Genomic DNA, 18,667 nt, shown 5'->3' on the forward strand with positions numbered 1-18,667 from the left:
ACACACACACACACACACACACACACACACACACACACACACACACACACACACACACACACACACACACACACACACACACACACACACACACACACACACACACACACACACACACACACACACACACACACACACACACACACACACACACACATACAGTACATATAACATACAGTTTAATAAAAGTTATCTTGGCTCTATAATCTGCGGGATATTTTAAAGTAAAGTCTATGGTACATTTTGAACTCGAATGAGCATGAAAGTAATGGATCAAGAGTTTGAAATAAGCTTATTTTCACTTTTTTGGCTAAGATTCAGATTAGAAAGATGCTATTTTAATGTATTTTTTAGTCGTTATGAAGTTGTAAGCAGAAGATAGAAAGCTTGATTAAGAGATGGGAAACTGGGAGACATGTAGCCTTATAGGTTCTGTATCAGGTTTGGTTAATCTGGATAAAAACGTGTAAAAACTAATATTAGTGAGGGTCACTTGCAAAGCTATTTCTTGGTCAGGAGTAGTGCTTCTAGTTTTGATGCTAGAATCAGATAATCTTTACTTGATAGACAAAGCTGAGAGTGGTTTTAATGTTTGTATTTAACTCCAAATAAACGAATTCAACAGAAATGTTGAGTCATTCCTTCAAAGTGCTTGTTGTTACAGCTCGAAGCTTTGGCTGGTTCTATTGAATCTTAGTCTGAGTCAGAGTGACAGCTGTCCAACTCATCACACACAGCCTCAGAGACACACACACACACACACACACACACACACACACACACACACACACACACACACACACACACACACACACACACACACACACACACACACACACACACACACACACACACACACACACACACACACACACACACACACACACACACACACACACACACACACACACACACACACACACACACACACACACACACACACACACACACACACACACACACACACACACACACACACACACACACACTTCTGAGCCACAAGGCAACTATAGGTTAGGACTAAAAGGTCAAATAGTGCCTGAGAAGAGATTACTGAGGAGAGGAGAGGAGAGGAGAGAGGAGAGGAAACAAGGAGAGAAGAAGAGAACAGAAAGACAGAGGAGAGAGGAGTAAAGGACATGAAACAAAGAAATGAAAAAGCAGAAAGGAAAGGAAAGGAAAGGCAAGGAGAGAATACGAGGATGGGAGAGGAGAGGAAACAAGGAGAGGAAACAAGGAGAGAAGAAGATAACAGAAAGACAGAGGAGAGGGGAGTAAAGGAAATGAAACAAATAAATGAAAAGCAGAAAGGAAAGGAAAGGAAAGGCAACGAGAGAATACGAGGATGGGAGAGGAAACAAGGAAAGGTCCGGGGCAGTATCTCCGGACCTTTAGATCACCTCTTAAAGCAGCCGTGACCTCGGGGTGTGTTCTAACTCTGAGAGTCTGCGGGTCAAAGGTCACTGTGAAGCTACTGCCACCAACACAGAATAAAGGTATGTTGGAGTAAATGATAACTTCAGCCAGCATCTGTCTCACCTTGTGGGGGAGGAAGAGGGAGTGAACAGCTGAGAGGAGGCTGAGGGTGTCCGGAGCTTCCCTCTGTCCACAGATCACTATCTGAAACCACACAAAGACAGACAGTGAGGAAGAGGAGGGAGAGGAGGAAGAGGAGGAGAGATAACGAGACGAAACACGAGTGAAGTACGAGAGGAGGAGGTGGAGCTCGACAGGTGGAGGTCAGGCTGGATTTGTAGCGCTAACAAGAGAGGCAGGTGTTCTCTCCGGGGCCTCCTCACCCCTCCTCACCCCTCCAGCTCGTTATCATCCTCCCCAGGTCAGATGTTAGCGACAGAATGCTAACTACCCTCCTCTCGTCTGATCGTTGGATTGTGCAACACAAGCTGAAAGTTGTCAGAGGAACTTCAGGGTGAAACTCCTGCCGTGCTAAGCTAACATGCTGCTTTCAGGCTAACTGAACTGGTTAAAAATAGGTTATATGAACTACTCAAATCACTCCTTTGGATGCATAACGGATGGTAGGGAAGTGGGGGGAAGGATGTTCTAAAGATGTTTTGAACATCAAGTTTAAAGAGGACATGTTTTTGCTAATTTCAGGTTTGTATCGAGTGCCTTTCCTGTGACATGTGTGATGTTAGACTTTGCAGACCGCACTAAAACCTATAGAACAATACAGGAAAGGGAACCCCAAAAAAGTTAGTTTTTCTTTCCGATAAGAAAATCTTTTGAACACATCAGATCAGGTAATATATCAAATGAATCATTGTTTTGTTGATCATACATACAGTCTCATCAATACTGAAAAGTGTTGATGTTGCAGAAATGACCACGGATGTATAATAAGAGCTGGATACAGCGTGGGAGGCGGGGTCTCGTTCTTTCCTATGAGAGCTGCCCATTAAGATAAAATGGGCCAACTTTTGAGAGAGCGAAACGTCACAAATTACCCATCATGCCTAGCTGTCAGAGCAGAAGAACCCATATGTGCGCTCACAGAGCATGCACAGTCGAGTTGCCCCTTAAGCCCCGCCCCTCTCGGCTCACTAGAATGAATGGAGACAGAAAATAAATCTTGATTCGGCTTTTAGTGCATTTTACAACTTTAAGGACCGAATTATTCTAATAAGGGCTATACAAGTGTTCATACTGGGTAGTTTATTTAGTTTTTAAAAAATTATCCGCTCATTTACAGACGTCTCTTTACCCATGTTAGTCAATGGGAAAGGGTCCCTTTGGGCCGGGGTGACGTCACGGACTGATACGGAAGTTGCAGTACCGCCATTTGGACACAACGAATATTGGGCACAGAGTCCGGCGCACCTCCTGGGGGCTTGGAAATGTTTGTCACTACCCGATCTGCATCCCTGCCCGATCTGCACTGTGCGAGATGGTCCGCCATATTTGACAACTCCATACGGCAACTCTAATAGGACATTTGACACAGTGGCGTTTGGCAAAGCAGAAAAAGAACACTCAAAAAACCCGACAATATGAATCTGAACGAGAGAGATGAGTTATTGTTAATACAACGTGACTTCACTATTATTGAACAACTCCTTTTATCGGGTCATTTGATTGGGTTGAGTACATTGTCAGAATAAATGAGAAATGGATTTCACTTCTGTTAGACAGCTATCATACATACTGAAGAAATATTGACTGTGAATGTATGCAATATGTATAGCATTCATAATTTATATCGAATTACATTAACTGTGAATGTCCTTCATTTTATTTCAAATAAAATAAAATAACAGAAGATTTTTGTATAGATATCTGAGACGTTTATGACTCGCGCATGCAACGATCGGGCAGCCCTCTAGACGTCAAGTGTCCTATTAGAGTTACCGTATGGAGTTGTCAAATATGGCGGACCATCTCGCACATGCGCACTGCAGATCGGGCAGGGCTGCAGATCGGGTAGTGGAAATGACCCGTGAGTCAGTTCAGATTATAAAAACGTCCGACAGTTCGTTCCTGCTCTGTTACTCTGTGTCTCCTCTCTCTAAACGTTTTAATTCCCCTGCATGTTTCCTGATGATAGCAGCGAGTGAGCGGAGATGTTCTTTGTTTCTGCGGCTTCTCGCTCTGCCTTTTGTTCCATTGTTGGTCATTTAAATGTCTATTGTGCTCGCAACATGTCGTCAGCTAGCAGAAACTCTCCTGCTTTCAGACGTGAGAATGAGTTTTAACAGTAAGTCAACTCCAGAGAGGGGAGAGCGCTCGGTGACGAACGGCATCAAGAAAAGGAGGATTTTATTTATCCTGAGGTTCTGTAAAAGTTGCTCGAAAAATACAATAAAAGTTGAAATAAATACATTAAAATTATCAATATAATTAGTTAAAGTACATATATCTAATAAGCCAAAAAATACTTATTTAAACATGAAATACATTCTTAAAATATTTATATTAAAATAAGAATTTAGGTAAAAATGTGCAATACATTTTTTTAATGAAATATTCATATAAAACATTTGCAATAATAAGTAAATAATTAAATATAGTTAACACTGTGTGTGTGTGTGTGTGTGTGTGTGTGTGTGTGTGTGTGTGTGTGTGTGTGTGTGTGTGTGTGTGTGTGTGTGTGTGTGACCTCTCTGTGTATAGTGAGTGGGTGTGTGTGTGTGTGTGTGTCACCTTTCTCAGTGTGTGTGTGTGTGTGTGTTTGTGTGTGTGTGTGTGTGTGTCACCTTTCTCAATGTGTGTGTGTGTGTGTGTGTGTGTGTGTCTCTGAGGCTGTGTGTGTGTGTGTGTCTCTGAGGCTGTGTGTTTGTGTGTGTGTGTGTCACCTTTCTCAATGTGTGTGTGTGTGTGTGTGTGTGTGTGTGTGTGTGTGTGTGTGTGTGTGTGTGTGTGTGTGTGTGTGTGTGTGTGTGTGTGTGTGTGTGTGTGTGTGTGTGTGTGTGTCTCTGAGGCTGTGTGTTTGTGTTTGTGTGTGTGTGACCTCTCTGTGTATAGTGAGTGGGTGTGTGTGTGTGTGTGTGTCACCTTTCTCAGTGTGTGTGTGTGTGTGTGTGTGTTTGTGTGTGTGTGTGTGTGTCACCTTTCTCAATGTGTGTGTGTGTGTGTGTGTGTGTGTGTCTCTGAGGCTGTGTGTGTGTGTGTGTCTCTGAGGCTGTGTGTTTGTGTGTGTGTGTGTGTGTGTGTGTGTGTGTGTGTGTGTGTGTGTGTGTGTGTGTGTGTGTGACCTCTCTGTGTATAGTGAGTGTGTGTGTGTGTCGCCTTTCTCAATGTGTGTGTGTGTGTGTGTGTGTGTGTGTGTGTGTGTGTGTCTCTGAGGCTGTGTGTTTGTGTGTGTCTCTGAGGCTGTGTGTGTGTGTGTGTGTGTGTGTGTGTGTGTGTGTGTGTGTGTGTGTGTGTGTGTCTCTCTCTCTGAGGCTGTGTGTTTGTGTGTGTCTCTGAGGCTGTGTGTGTGTGTGTGTGTGTGTGTGTGTGTGTGTGTGTGTGTGTGTGTGTGTGTGTGTGTGTGTGTGTGTGTGTGTGTGTGTGTGTGTGTGTGTGTGTGTGTGTGTGTGTGTGTGTGTGTGTGTGTGTGTGTGTCTCACCTCTCTCAGTGTGTAGTGATGGGCCATCAGAGCCTGCACCATCTCAGGCAGAGCGACAGGAACTCTTTGGAGCCGGTCGGAGAACGCAGCCAATAGCTGCTCAGACCTCAGCAGCCAATCGTGTCGTCCCGTGTAGTGAGACAGACGCAGCAGATTGGACGCAGACACCGAGTTAGCGCTGGGCTCTGCTCCGTCCTGATCTGAGACAGAGAGAAAACACTCTGTAAAACAGCTGTGGACGTGTTTCAGGCCTTACATTTCATTCAGAGAGACTTAGAATGATTGCACTCAATGAGGATACAAACCCAAAACAGTTAGGAAACCAAGACTTATGATTTGAAGAAGAAGTGTAACCAACATTTCTGTCAAAAGCACATTTTCTTCGTATAAAAATTAGACTTTCATACATGCAAAATTATTAAAAGATAGTGCTTTAATATCGAGGAGTCCGAGCATACCACCTGCATTTGTCACATGTCTAAGACTTCATAAAGCAGGGGTGTCAAACTCAAGGCCCGCTCTACATTTACTATAAGGTTACATGCCACTTTACAGAAGCACGTTGCCCATAAACTACATGTCCCACAATGCATCTCATTTTGTGACATGCGCACTGAAGAGACTTGCAATTATTTTCTTCTGCTTTCAGACATTAATTATGAAGTTATTACCCTATCCGATAATAATCTAATGCAGAGGCAATAATGTAATATAATACATTATTTTATATATATTATATATGTATGTTATATATTGATATAGTCTTAAAGTTACAACTGGCCCATTGAGTGCCACCTTAATGCTGATGTGGCCCCTGATGAAATTGAGTTTGACACTCTTGGTATAAAACATAGCAGTTATAGTCTTGCTTACCAATCGAGTGGAGCAGGAATGAGTCCTATAACCCGAGAAAAAAACATTTTGCAAAAGTCTTAATTGTAAAGAAATTCAATTTAAAAGACAGACACTCCAGCTCTCATCGCCACACATTATATTATTAATAGCTTTTCTTCTCCAGTCCGTTTGTTCCACTTTATCTCCAGTTCATAAACACTTTTCAGTCCCATCACACCACACTCTGACCTCATGACCCCACCCTGTGAGGTGATTGGTCCTTATCTCTTATCAGCGTCCAATGAGAGCCTGGAGGGGATCTTCTCATAACCCCTGACCTGCCTGCAAGTGTGTGAGTGAGTGGGTGGGGGTGTCACGAGTAAAGTTGGTCCAGAGCCACTATTTCAAGCACACTACGTCATCGAGTGCCGCCGAAGGACTGTTCCAATGTCCAGTGTACTTGGAGTTCTACCGAGCCCGGCGTATTTCGTTTGGAGAAATTTCGAGGCTGCGCTTGTGTAGACTCCGCAGTCTTAAAATCCCCACAATGCTTTGCGCACGGACCAATTTCCCCAAATCTGTGGCGGAAAATGTAAGGCGGGGCCTCTCATATGACGCACACCTGCACACTTGCTAGCCTGTTTCACTCTTCCTTTTCAGAATACCAGGAAGGATTCTCGCCTCTTCTCGCTTCTGAAGCAAGTGACTCGGAAGACATGTGCTACCAAGGAAGCGTACTCGACATTGAGAAACACCCTGTGTGTGTGTGTGTGTGTGTGTGTGTGTGTGTGTGTGTTTGTGATCTGTCTTCAGTGACAGGTCGTTCTGATGGGACAGTGTTCACACCGTAGCGTCACTAATGGGCTTCAGAGCAACACAGCGCCGCCATAATGGCAGCGTCGATACAGAGAGATGAGAAACCTCTCACACGTCAGGTCCCCCCCACACACACACACACACACACACACACACACACACACACACACACACACACACACACACACACACACACACACACACACACACACACACACACACACACACACACACACACACACACACACACACACACACACACACACACACAGTGTTCAATCTGTCAGCAGTTCTTAACAAGAATAACTATTAGCCTTTCCTCGGCTCCCGCCCATCTGTGGTGTGTTACTGCCGTCTGCACTACTTAGACCAAGCTATTTGTCATACCTGTGTGTGTGTGTGTGTGTGTGTGTGTGTGTGTGTGTGTGTGTGTGTGTGTGTGTGTGTGTGTGTGTGTGTCATCTGCAACATTAAAACTGACAAACTCCCAGCTTAAAGTCTCAGATCCGAACTGTTTTTTTGTTTGTTTTCTGAGACGGATGTTAAATCTGAAGAGTTTCTGGTCCAAAGAAAAGGACCTATTCTTCTACACTGCTCATATGCAATAATCACTTTTTTATATAATATATTTAGTCTTACTACTGGCTGATACCTTCCTTACTCTCTATATTCACATGCGTTGGTGTGACAGGTGAAAGGTAAATGTCTGCCTTATGAGTCTGAGCTGCAGACATCAGTCAGGCACACAGAAAGAGCAGCAGTCAGGAATCTGAAGGTCAGACACGTATATATTTATATCCCATCAATCCTTATCCTTCTGTCAGATAGATATTCCACACACAGACTCAAACTGACCGGTATAAAAAGGTTGGATCATGTCGTCTTGGTTTGTCACAGAGTCACGCCTGCAAGTTAATCCTTAGAGCTGAGAAAACGATGAAGAGAAACGAGTAGACTTGCATATTAAATAACAAGACGAGCACACGTTATGAAATAATATGAACAAATATGCAAAAACAAATAAGTACACGATGGGGAAAAGTACAGTAGGAGCAGTATCGTAAAAATGTAAGGACATATACAAGTGGTGAAGGAGCCGGTAACGCCGAGACATTTTAAAGAAACAAATCGTAAATTGTATATTAAGTTATCAGAATATATAGTCATTCAAGTGGACGCCAATGGTAGGCGGTGTTCTGTTAAAGTGGTCCTATCATGCTATATTTGAATAATATAGTGTAGGACCATACCTATATAAGGCATATTTATACTTTTTATTTTTCAAAATACCAAACAGATCATGCATTTTAGCCATTCCTCATTTCGTTCAATTTAACACTGCCTTTCACACTCGGATTCTGTGAGAACAGCACCATCTGGTGGCCTGAAATATGTACTACAGCGTCTCCAGCGCTTTCCAACGGCAATGTCCGTGGCTGTCTCCTCCTGATTGGTGGAGTTGGCCCAAAAGCCGTAGCGCCACTTCTGTGACGTCATAGAAGTGTTGAAATTTGGATCAGTCTGTATCAGATCCGTTGCAGCCCCTTTTTAAGAGATTTGGGTATGGAGGAAAATAGAGAGGGTTGTGTTTTCTGACACTTGGTGAGTTCCCTGGAACACCGGGGACACATGTTCATGTAGAAAAGACGTACACAAGTGCATTTTGCATGATAGGTCACCTTTAAGGGTTTGTGAGGCCTTCTGAGATAATTGTGCAACTATTATTATGAAGTAAGTCAAATGTATTTATAAAGCAAAAAATAAATAAATATACATATTAAGCTATATAAGTAATAAACGAGAGTCTTTTTGTAGGAAATCATCGTTTTAAAAGTACAGCTGTAATCAATGAACGTCTGTCCTCTGACTCTTCATTTACTGCCCTGATGAGGTCGCCTGTTTGCTTTTAAGTCTCTCCAATATCCCCAACTTTATACCATAGTTTTGATCTTTTTACAGATTATATTTAATGCCAACGGTGTTCCTTAATCCTGATCTTAAGGACAAGGTTTGAGGGGAATAAAAACATGTTAATGCATGGTTTAAAACACCAAGGACCTCCAGGATGCAGTGAGGAAGATGAGAACACCTAGCAGCAGATCCACTGTATATCCCTCCTTTTTTTAAATCTGTCAAAAGCAGCCGGTCTTTGAGTCAAAAAGCAGACGATCTGACAGGTTCGTGAGGAGAGAATCTGCAGGAGAAGAGCGTCAGAGTTTCAGTGTTTCATGGAGAGACAGCTGCACTTCACTCGAGGAAGATGGAGGTCAATATCCACCTGTCTCTCATCCACCACCACCACCTCCTCTCCTGTGGGTTAGGAGCAGCAGTGGAGTGAAACATGCAGAATCCTCCATGTTGGATCAATCAATAGGCAGGATGCATAATTGATTTCACACAACCATTAACTACAGGCATCTTCTTTCCCCACGCCAGTCTGCAGCGGGAACCTGGAAATGTTCAGTACTCCAAGGTTTAATCATAGAAATGTATAATAGGGGTTTGCAGGGGTTGATTAGCATTAATTAGCATATGCAGACAGTAGAAAATAGTGCCTGGGCTGATTTGGACAAGACTGGTGTAATTGTTGAGGTATATTGAGGACGTTGAATCAGTTTTTGACATTTCTAGGATCCAAAATGGGAGTTTTGAGCCCCTTAAAACGTTCAAATCGACCCAAAATGTGCCCGCTTTCTGGTTAAAACTGCCATTTTAGATCCTGGAAATGTCATAAATGTATTCCTCATCCTCAATAACCTCCAAAACCTGTCCAAAATAATCAAAATCGGCCAAACCATTTAAAAAACATTCTTTGCATGCTAATTAATGCAACTTGTGCTCATTGTGGACATTTCCCAAGATCTGTGAGTTGGCATCCGGAAGTTTCTATGTTCTTGGGACCCGTACTATGAGAAAACTTTGAAATACTCACCATCCCAATACGACTCTATGATCTGCAAACAGACTGCAATGTTTTAATATTAATGAACTGTCAGTAGGCCTCACATTTATCCCTCCATCCTTGAAGCGTCCACAGAGGTACGCTCCCCCGTTAATCCTTCACCTGTCCATTAATCCTTCCTGCGTCTCAGAGCCTATTAGAGCCTCAGCAGTCTCAGCATCCACATCTGATGTATTTCCTACAGCTGTTGGACGCTCAGACTGAAATATCCCCTCTACTGGACGGACAGTCTGTAAATTCACTCGTGAACTCCAGAGGATAAAGCCCGTTGGTGATGCCTTGCCTTGAAACCCACATTTCTTCTATTCAGGTCAAAATGAAAGGAAATGTTTTCAATACGTTGGTTGACGACTGATTGACCTGCATGACTTTCTTAAACCTGCTAAAAAGATCTGCGTTTTAGCAACGTTTAGGTAAGCATGTTAGCACGGTTTAGCATTTAGCTTAAAGCACAATACATTGGTAGCACGGTTGTAGGACTCTTATTCTGTGTTCACACAAAGGGAAATCATTTGTGCAAGTTTGAAAGCGGCTAGGCTAACATTTCAATTAGTCAAATGCGTTGTTTAAAGGTGGGGTAGGTAATTCACTTCAGAAACACTTGTTGTTATATTCCATGGAATGCTCTTAACATCCCGATAGCAATGAATATCTGAAGTGCTTTGACAATAAATCCATTAAAAAATATCTCATCTGTGGAAGTCGTGGTGCTGTAAAGAGCACGACCAATCATCTGAGCCGGCTAAAGTAACTGGATGGCCTACCTGCCTGTCAGCCTTCCAACTGTGCACAAACTTATCTCGTGCCCTCATTGGTCATGTGAGCGTTCGTGTGTGTTGGGGGAGGGGCTCTGTAAGGAAGTGGCAGATTTTTTCCGGTTGTGTTTTTTCAAATTCTAGCGCACTCGAGCTGGTTTCTCCAAAATTACCTACCCCACCTTTTACTTTATTATATACATATATATATATATGTTTTTTTCTTTTGTTGTTTTGTTTCAACCATTTTACTCTGTAGCACTTTGAGTTTTGTTTTGTTACTCAAATGAAAAGTGCGCTAAATAAATATGTACATTTGTATTTCCACATGTATATATATTTTTTTGTTTTTGTTAATGATATTTTAATTCTATTTGAGATGTTTACATTCTGGATTGTTTATTTCTAGTCTTTCAATTTCTCTTACGCAATATGCCATGTCTTTTTCTGCAGCTGCAACGCAAACATTTTCCAAATTGGGATCAATAAAGTACTTCTTATTTGATCTTAATGTCTATCACACAGAGGGCTGGGTAATATCTATACTCATATATCAACGCGTTCATCTCCCCACCTTTCTTGAGCTGCAGCAGGATGGAGGAGTCGTTGGGGTCGCTGCAGAAGTACCCTCCGTCCTGCTGATCCCAGAACAGCACGTCCTGTCTGAGCTGCAGCTGCTCGGCCCACTGAAGCCACTGCGTCTGCAGCGACGCCTCGTACAGGTCCAGCAGACCTGAGACCAGGAAGGCGTAGTCGTCCAGGAAGCCGGAGATAGGAGGAGATCTGCCGGATAGAGAGGGAGGAAGGAGATCTGAGTTAAAAATGGAGAACTAGTTTCTGTGTTATCTTTCTAATGCTTGTTAACAACGCCAGGAGGAAATCGAGCTTCCGTCAAGACAGTGTGTAAACCTGGAGGAATTGGCTTTAAAGATAGTTAGGTTAGGAATATGTGTACCAACGGGCTACAATCTGATATAAACTCTCACTGCAGAATTGTTCCTCGCTTTCGTTGTAAGAAATGTATAAATGCAACAGAGACACTTCCCCCTTCACCTGTCTCTCCAGGTAACCTTTGCATTATATATTTTCCACTTTGAGAGTCATCACTTCAGGGCGTCTCAATTTTACAATCTGTTCTCTGTGATCTGCCAACAGCCCTCTCCCCTCTCCCACAGCTCCCCCCTGTCTGGGTGAGTGCTGGAGGACAGGTCGAGTGTGTGAGGAGAGGATGGAAGTGAAGATGCTGAGATCAGGAGGAGAGGAAGGGGTCAGATGTGGGACTGTTTTTGAGGCTGATATTATTAAGAGATGGGGGAAACATACCTGTTCCACACACGTGTTTACATAGTTACTCTTGTTGACACATGTTTTGTTATTCTACTTATATATAAAAAAAAAAAAAAATGATGTATTCTTTTTTTTTTTAACAAACTTCTAAATATTTTTTATTTTTTTATTACAAATGTTTACTTTAACGTCCTATGTTTATAAATGACATTACTCTATTTTATTTTTTAATAAACATTTTTACTTACAGTATGTTAAGAAAATACTAATGATTTAAATATTTGTATTCTATTATATTTAATTTGATCATGTATTAGACATTTTATTCTTACATCTTGTCTTTATATACATATGTAGTATTAGAAATATAAATAAAACTATATCCAAAACAATCTGATTCTGACTTTTTAATTAATTAGTTTATTATTGTATTTTAAAATGTTTTCTCTTACATCCTTGATACTTTTCTTCTCTACCTCTTCCTCCCCAGTTGACTAACCCAGTGTGTATCCTCACCTGTAATTCCTCCAGGTAAACACGCTCTAAATGTGTCCTGACGGAGAGGTGGTGAAACTGAATCAGAAGCTGCAGAGAAACCTCCGGAGCGTTTTAAAAGACGAGTCTCTGTGGAAACAGGCCGGTGATTAAAATTGAATGCATCTCTTCATGCATGTTGTGGGGCACATCTCGTTTCTTCTGCTGATTCGACGGTATGTCCCACTCACTCATTCACAGGAAGTAGGGCACGGGGCGAACAGAACGAGGACATCTGGAGGAAACGTCCGTGCAACAAGGAGCTGTGTTTGTTTACTGATGATTTAGCGTTTACACTGACGACATGCTGCCTCCTTCAGGGAGTTCACGGTACTGCAGGCTGTTTGGAGATCTCCTTTAATCAGGTTATGGGATTTAATCTTCCTCAGACATTCACTTATGTTTCACAAAACACTAGCAGGACTTTTATATTCCATGTTGTCAGACTTCCCTTAATTAATATTCATTGAAATACATTGTTGTTCATAAAACATGGGAATGAGAGTTGTTATCAGCAAGTGTTTACAGCTATTTATGGACGTTAAATATCAACACGGCAAGTTTGAATTACTGCTTTGAAGAAAAAGAGCTGTCAGTCCATAAAACAACTACAGGCGTCTATAATCCAATTAAAATATGTCCAGTCTTGTTTTAAATGTGCATTAAGTTTTAACCAGTTTATCAGAGAGCAGGTTTCTGCATGTTCTGTGTGTAGTGTGTGTTTGTGTGTGTGTGTGTGTGTGTGTGTGTGTGTGTGTGTGTGTGTGTGTGTGTGTGTGTGTGTGTGTGTGTGTGTGTGTGTGTGTGTGTGTGTGTGTGTGTGTGTGTGTGTGTGTAGCTACTCGACTGACACATAAAACTTAATTTAACGATTCTGCACAAGAGAGAAGACATAACTAATTTAAACATCCCTCAGACTGAATGAATGCAGTGTGTGTGTGTGTGTGTGTGTGTGTGTGTGTGTGTGTGTGTGTGTGTGTGTGTGTGTGTGTGTGTGTGTGTGTGTGTGTGTGTGTGTGTGTGTGTGTGTGTGTGTGTGTGTGTGTGTGTGTGTGTGTGTGTGTGTGGTCAAAGTAACACTGCATGTACTAAAATACAACATTTTACTTATATATTGTCAAATACACGTTTTATATTTATTGTATATTAGTTTTTTTGTTTGATTTTATGTTTAGATGTAGTCGTTTGGTTCACTTGCTGTCTGTGTAACTTTATAAATAAAGTATATTATTCTTTATTCTCTATATACCGTTTCCTCTTAAAAACACTGTTCAGTGGGTGTTTCTCCATGTCGAGGAAGGCTCCTCCAAAGCCACTATTTCAAGGATGCTACGTCATCGAGTCCAGCCGAAGGACTTTTCCAATGTTCAGGATGCTTGGAATTCTACCGAGGCCGGCGCCCTTCGTTGCGGGAAATTTCGACGCTGCACATGTGTATCCTCCGTGGTCTTAAAATCCCCACAATGCTTTGCGCACGGAACAATTTCCAAAATCTTTGGCGGAAATCGCGCTCTAATTAAGGCGGGGCCTCGCATATGACGCACACCTGTTAGCCTGCTAGGAAGGATTCTTGCCTTGCTTCTGAAGGACCTGACTTGGAAGACATGTCCTACCAAGGAAGCGTCCTCGACATTGAGACACACCCAGTCTCTTACATCTGTTGCAGCTCCATGTCTCCATGTACTTAAATACATCATTTTACTTTTCATATATTGTTTTTTTTATATTTATTGTTGCTGTGTGTTTGGTTTTGTTTGTGATTATGTTTTGAAAGGTGATTTATAAACCAAATCTATGACTATGTATGCTCTATACACCGTTTCCTATTAAAAAACTTCAGTCTCTTACATCTGCTGCAGCTCCATGTCTTCTCCTCTGTAGCAGGACCGGAGGACAGTCTGTCGCTCGGCGTCCCACAGGTTCTCCTTCAGGAAGTTAGCAGCCTGAGCCGCTCTCTCCAGCAGAGCCTTGTCCTCCAGGACAGCTCCAACACAGGAGTAGGCAGACAGCATCAGACCTGAGAGGAGGAGGAGGAGGAGAAGAGATGATCAGAGAGGAGATATTCTGCTGATGTTCAGGTGTATATCAGTATGTACTAGTGTCTCTACTTTAAAGAGTCCTCTCCTGCTGATGGTGTATATCAGTATGTAGTGTCTCTACTTTAAAGAGTCCTCTCCTGCTGATGTTCAGGTGTATATCAGTATGTAGTGTCTCTACTTTAAAGAGTCCTCTCCTGCTGATGTTCAGGTGTATATCAGTATGTAGTGTCTCTACTTTAAAGAGTCCTCTCCTGCTGATGTTCAGGTGTATATTAGTATGTAGTGTCTCTACTTTAAAGAGTCCTCTCCTGCTGATGTTCAGGTGTATATCAGTATGTAGTGTCTCTACTTTAAAGAGTCCTCTCCTGCTGATGTTCAGGTGTATATCAGTATGTAGTGTCTCTACTTTAAAGAGTCCTCTCCTGCTGATGTTCAGGTGTATATCAGTATGTAGTGTCTCTACTTTAAAGAGTCCTCTCCTGCTGATGTTCAGGTGTATATCAGTATGTAGTGTCTCTACTTTAAAGAGTCCTCTCCTGCTGGTGTTCAGGTGTATATCAGTATGTAGTGTCTCTACTTTAAAGAGTCCTCTCCTGCTGATGTTCAGGTGTATATCAGTATGTAGTGTCTCTACTTTAAAGAGTCCTCTCCTGCTGATGTTCAGGTGTATATCAGTATGTAGTGTCTCTACTTTAAAGAGTCCTCTCCTGCTGATGTTCAGGTGTATATCAGTATGTAGTGTCTCTACTTTAAAGAGTCCTCTCCTGCTGATGTTCAGGTGTATATCAGTATGTAGTGTCTCTACTTTAAAGAGTCCTCTCCTGCTGATGTTCAGGTGTACATCAGTATGTAGTGTCTCTACTTTAAAGAGTCCTCTCCTGCTGATGTTCCTCTCCTCCTCCTCTCCTCCCCCCTCTTTCATGTATCCTATCAAAGCCAGCAGAGGTGCAGCTCTTCAAAGTGAGCCTCAGCCGAGGACAGGTGATTAATGGAGGGTTTCTTCATTAGAGACGAGAAGGAGACGAGCGTCTAATTGGAAAGTTCTCCAGATCGCAGAGGCTCATTACCTCCCTAACACACACACACACACACACACACACACACACACACACACACACACACACACACACACACACACACACACACACACACACACACACACACACACACACACACACACACACACACACACACACACACACACACACACACACACACACACAGTCTATAGAATCTGTGTGTGTGTGTGTGTGTGTGTGTGTGTGTGTGTGTGTGTGTGTGTGTGTGTGTGTGTGTGTGTGTGTGTGTTCTTGTAATCAAGCACATCTGAGACAATGTGCTAGAAAAATGATGATGGGGAGTGTCCAAATTGGCCTCACAGAAAGAGACAACAGGAGGTCCTCTACACACAGTTTCATACCACGGAGAAATTAAACATGTTATGTTATATCTGTCACACATACATGTCTTGTTTACCTCCTTTCCTCAGTGCCTTGGTTAGGTACTAGCCGCCAAATTGGACCACTAGCAACGAACCAACTTATTATTGTCTGGTTGTTTTTGGAGTCTGGGATAAAAAGCCAAAAAAGGATCTGTCATTAAAAAAAGGATACGCAACATTAGATTGATACTAGGAGAGCTCTACCTAAAAAAGGCAACATGTATTTCATTATTTAAAAGAGATCACTGAAGATGAATCCCTAAAAGCGTGCCTTTTTGTCCCAGAGAAAAATATAAAATATATCAAATACATGTATCTTTATTTATATTTAATTTTGTATGAATATATACTGTATGAGACTGATAATATATCATAAAATTAAAAAATGGCCAACTTCCTGTTGGGTTTAGGATATCCCTCCAAGAGGCTTTTGTGTGTGTCTCACCATTCTGTATATGCCTGCCAAAATTCAGACCTGTAGGTTGAAGCACTACGAGGGGCAAGCAAATATGAAGGGGTACTGGAGAGCCATTTTGCCTGCGCCGATAACGAGACCCCGAAATCATCTCACTTTTCACCAGTCCAAAAATCTCAAGAATCGCATTTTTTGAGTATAAAATTGAACATCTGTCACTAAATAAGTCTATTTCCATGCACATGAAGACAATGTAATGTAAAACAATCCGAAATATGTTTTGTTTTTGTCCCATCTGGCACCCCCTAGAAATAAACTCACGACCCCTCGGTTTGAGAAAGTTAGATGGCAAGACAGATTTTTAAACGAGCAGCGAGTCATTCATTATTAACTGAGTTCATGTTGACACTGACTGGCACGCTCCACATTGTGCAGAACAGTTAGTGTGTCATGCATTAAATGTGTGTGTGTTATGCAGTTTGCACATTATATGGAGTTTGCAGCTTTCACTTCCTGGTTACTTTGAATAGAAACTGTGGCTTGTGGAGACCTGATGAAGCGATATATGATATTAAATAGTCTCCCTCACCTTAGTATGAAGCATGAAAGCACAATAATCGATGAGTTGATTACACACACACACACACACACACACACACACACACACACACACACACACACACACACACACACACACACACACACACACACACACACACACACACACACACACACACACACACACACACACACACACACACACACACACACACACACACACACACACACACACACACACACACACACACACACACACACACACACACACACACACACAAAACTCTTATATGACCTCATTCATTAAACTCACCTTATTAGACTGCAGGTATTATATGTATGTATCATGCATCCTACTGAATATTTAGATCACCGTGCACTCTATACGGTAAGTAACGTTGTTTTGTTGGTTAGTTAATTGTATAGCATTACCCTGAGGCTCACCTTCTCTCTGTGTGTCAAATGTTTTTCCAAAACGATGAACTTTCCAAATACAATAATTCAATTTTAAAGTGGAAACAATTGCATTAAAATCTACATTTATATGAACATTTATTTTCCAAATCTATTCATGATTATAAGTGGATTACATGGTAGATTTATATGTATTTATAATTATTTAATAATGTTTATTTAGTTTTGTTCAATGTATAAACACTGTGGATTAAGCAGAAGAGTAAATAGAAAATAAATAGCAGAAAAAAGTGTGATTTATTTTAGTACAGGTGGCTAAAACTAAAATAAAACTGAGTAAAAAAGTTAAATAAACTGTACTTTTTATTTTATTATTATTATTCAATATCTTTTATTTATTTTATTTCTACTTATTTATTATTTTTTTTCCACTTTTTCTTATTTTCGTTCCTTATAGAGCGGTGCAGTGACGAGTTCTAAAATCAGGAAGTGAGTCAGCATTTCACCACTTCCTGTTCCCTGGTCTCAGAGCCAATGGGATCTCTCCATAGGATTTTGGAAAATATCTGAACTAAGGTCTGTGGTTGAGACACATTGAAGAGACGGATCACGTTTTGTTCTAGGACATTAAATCATCAGCAGTGACCCCACTGGCGATTTCTGAAGAGTTGACGTGTCTGAAAAGCGATGGTTGTTACCAAGTGGCTGAATCGGACTACAGAAGTCGTGGAGGCCGTTGTACGTCATTACGCCGAACACAAAAACACTCCTCTAAGTTAGTTTCTGTTCTGCTTGAAAGCAAGTCCCTGCCTCCTGCAGACTGTTCAAACAAACGCTTCAACTCGTACCATTTAGAATCTGTAGTTTGAATATGCATCGGAAGTTGGCGTGACGTTGAAGTCATGCTGCTGGACTCGGCTGTAGTTCCTTTATAGCATAACGTTAGCATTTAGCTTCTGGACATTAGATTTATGATTAGAACATTATAAAAGTAGGGAAGACATGTGGAGATTATCCGGCTGATCAAAACGTGATCTGTCTCTTGAATGTGTCTCAACCACAGACCTTATTTCCAGCTATTTTCCAAAATCCTATGGAGAAATTGCATTGCTTTTTTGTCGAGGGAACCGCAAGAAGCTTAATTACGGGTTTTAGGACGCTTCACTGGACCGCTCTATTTAAACTACGTAGACTCAGCTAAAATGGGCAAAAAATAGCAGACAAAGTGAGAATAAGTTACTAAAACTGAAATAAAAGCCGAGTTAAAAAATAAATAATAAGTAAAACTGTCCTCTATGTTAAATTAGCCTTTAAGATGTTATGTTATTTTAGTGTAAATCTGTATTTAAACCTGGTTACGTTACCGTTCCAGGAGGCCAGCATCTTGGTGTCCAGATGTGGGCGGGGCCGGGTCTTCCTCACGTCGGCCATCTTGGCTCTGGCGGCGCTCAGTAGCTCAGAGACTCTGTCCACGCTGAGGCCGAAGCGAGCAGCTGTCAGCTCACGGAGTAACGCACGATCAGAACGTTCTGACCCCCCAGCT

The 18,667-nt window shown here is 41.7% G+C and overlaps 1 protein-coding gene across 1 annotated transcript; it reads right to left on the reverse strand.

The window, feature by feature from the left end:
- Positions 1–1,437: 1,437 nt before the first annotated feature.
- LOC307027534 (spermatogenesis-associated protein 20-like) lies at positions 1,438–18,659 on the reverse strand (the record flags this gene model as incomplete). The annotated part of the gene is given in 6 exon segments (XM_079695805.1): positions 1,438–1,620; positions 5,070–5,269; positions 11,011–11,219; positions 14,106–14,274; positions 18,489–18,629; positions 18,632–18,659. Coding segments are annotated over 6 exon segments (930 nt in total), but the record flags the coding sequence as incomplete, so codon positions are not given.
- Between the last annotated feature and the right edge of the window lie 8 nt (positions 18,660–18,667).

Source organism: Notothenia rossii (assembly GCF_949606895.1).
Source record: "Notothenia rossii genome assembly, contig: scaffold_544, whole genome shotgun sequence".
Lineage (NCBI taxonomy): Eukaryota > Metazoa > Chordata > Actinopteri > Perciformes > Nototheniidae > Notothenia > Notothenia rossii.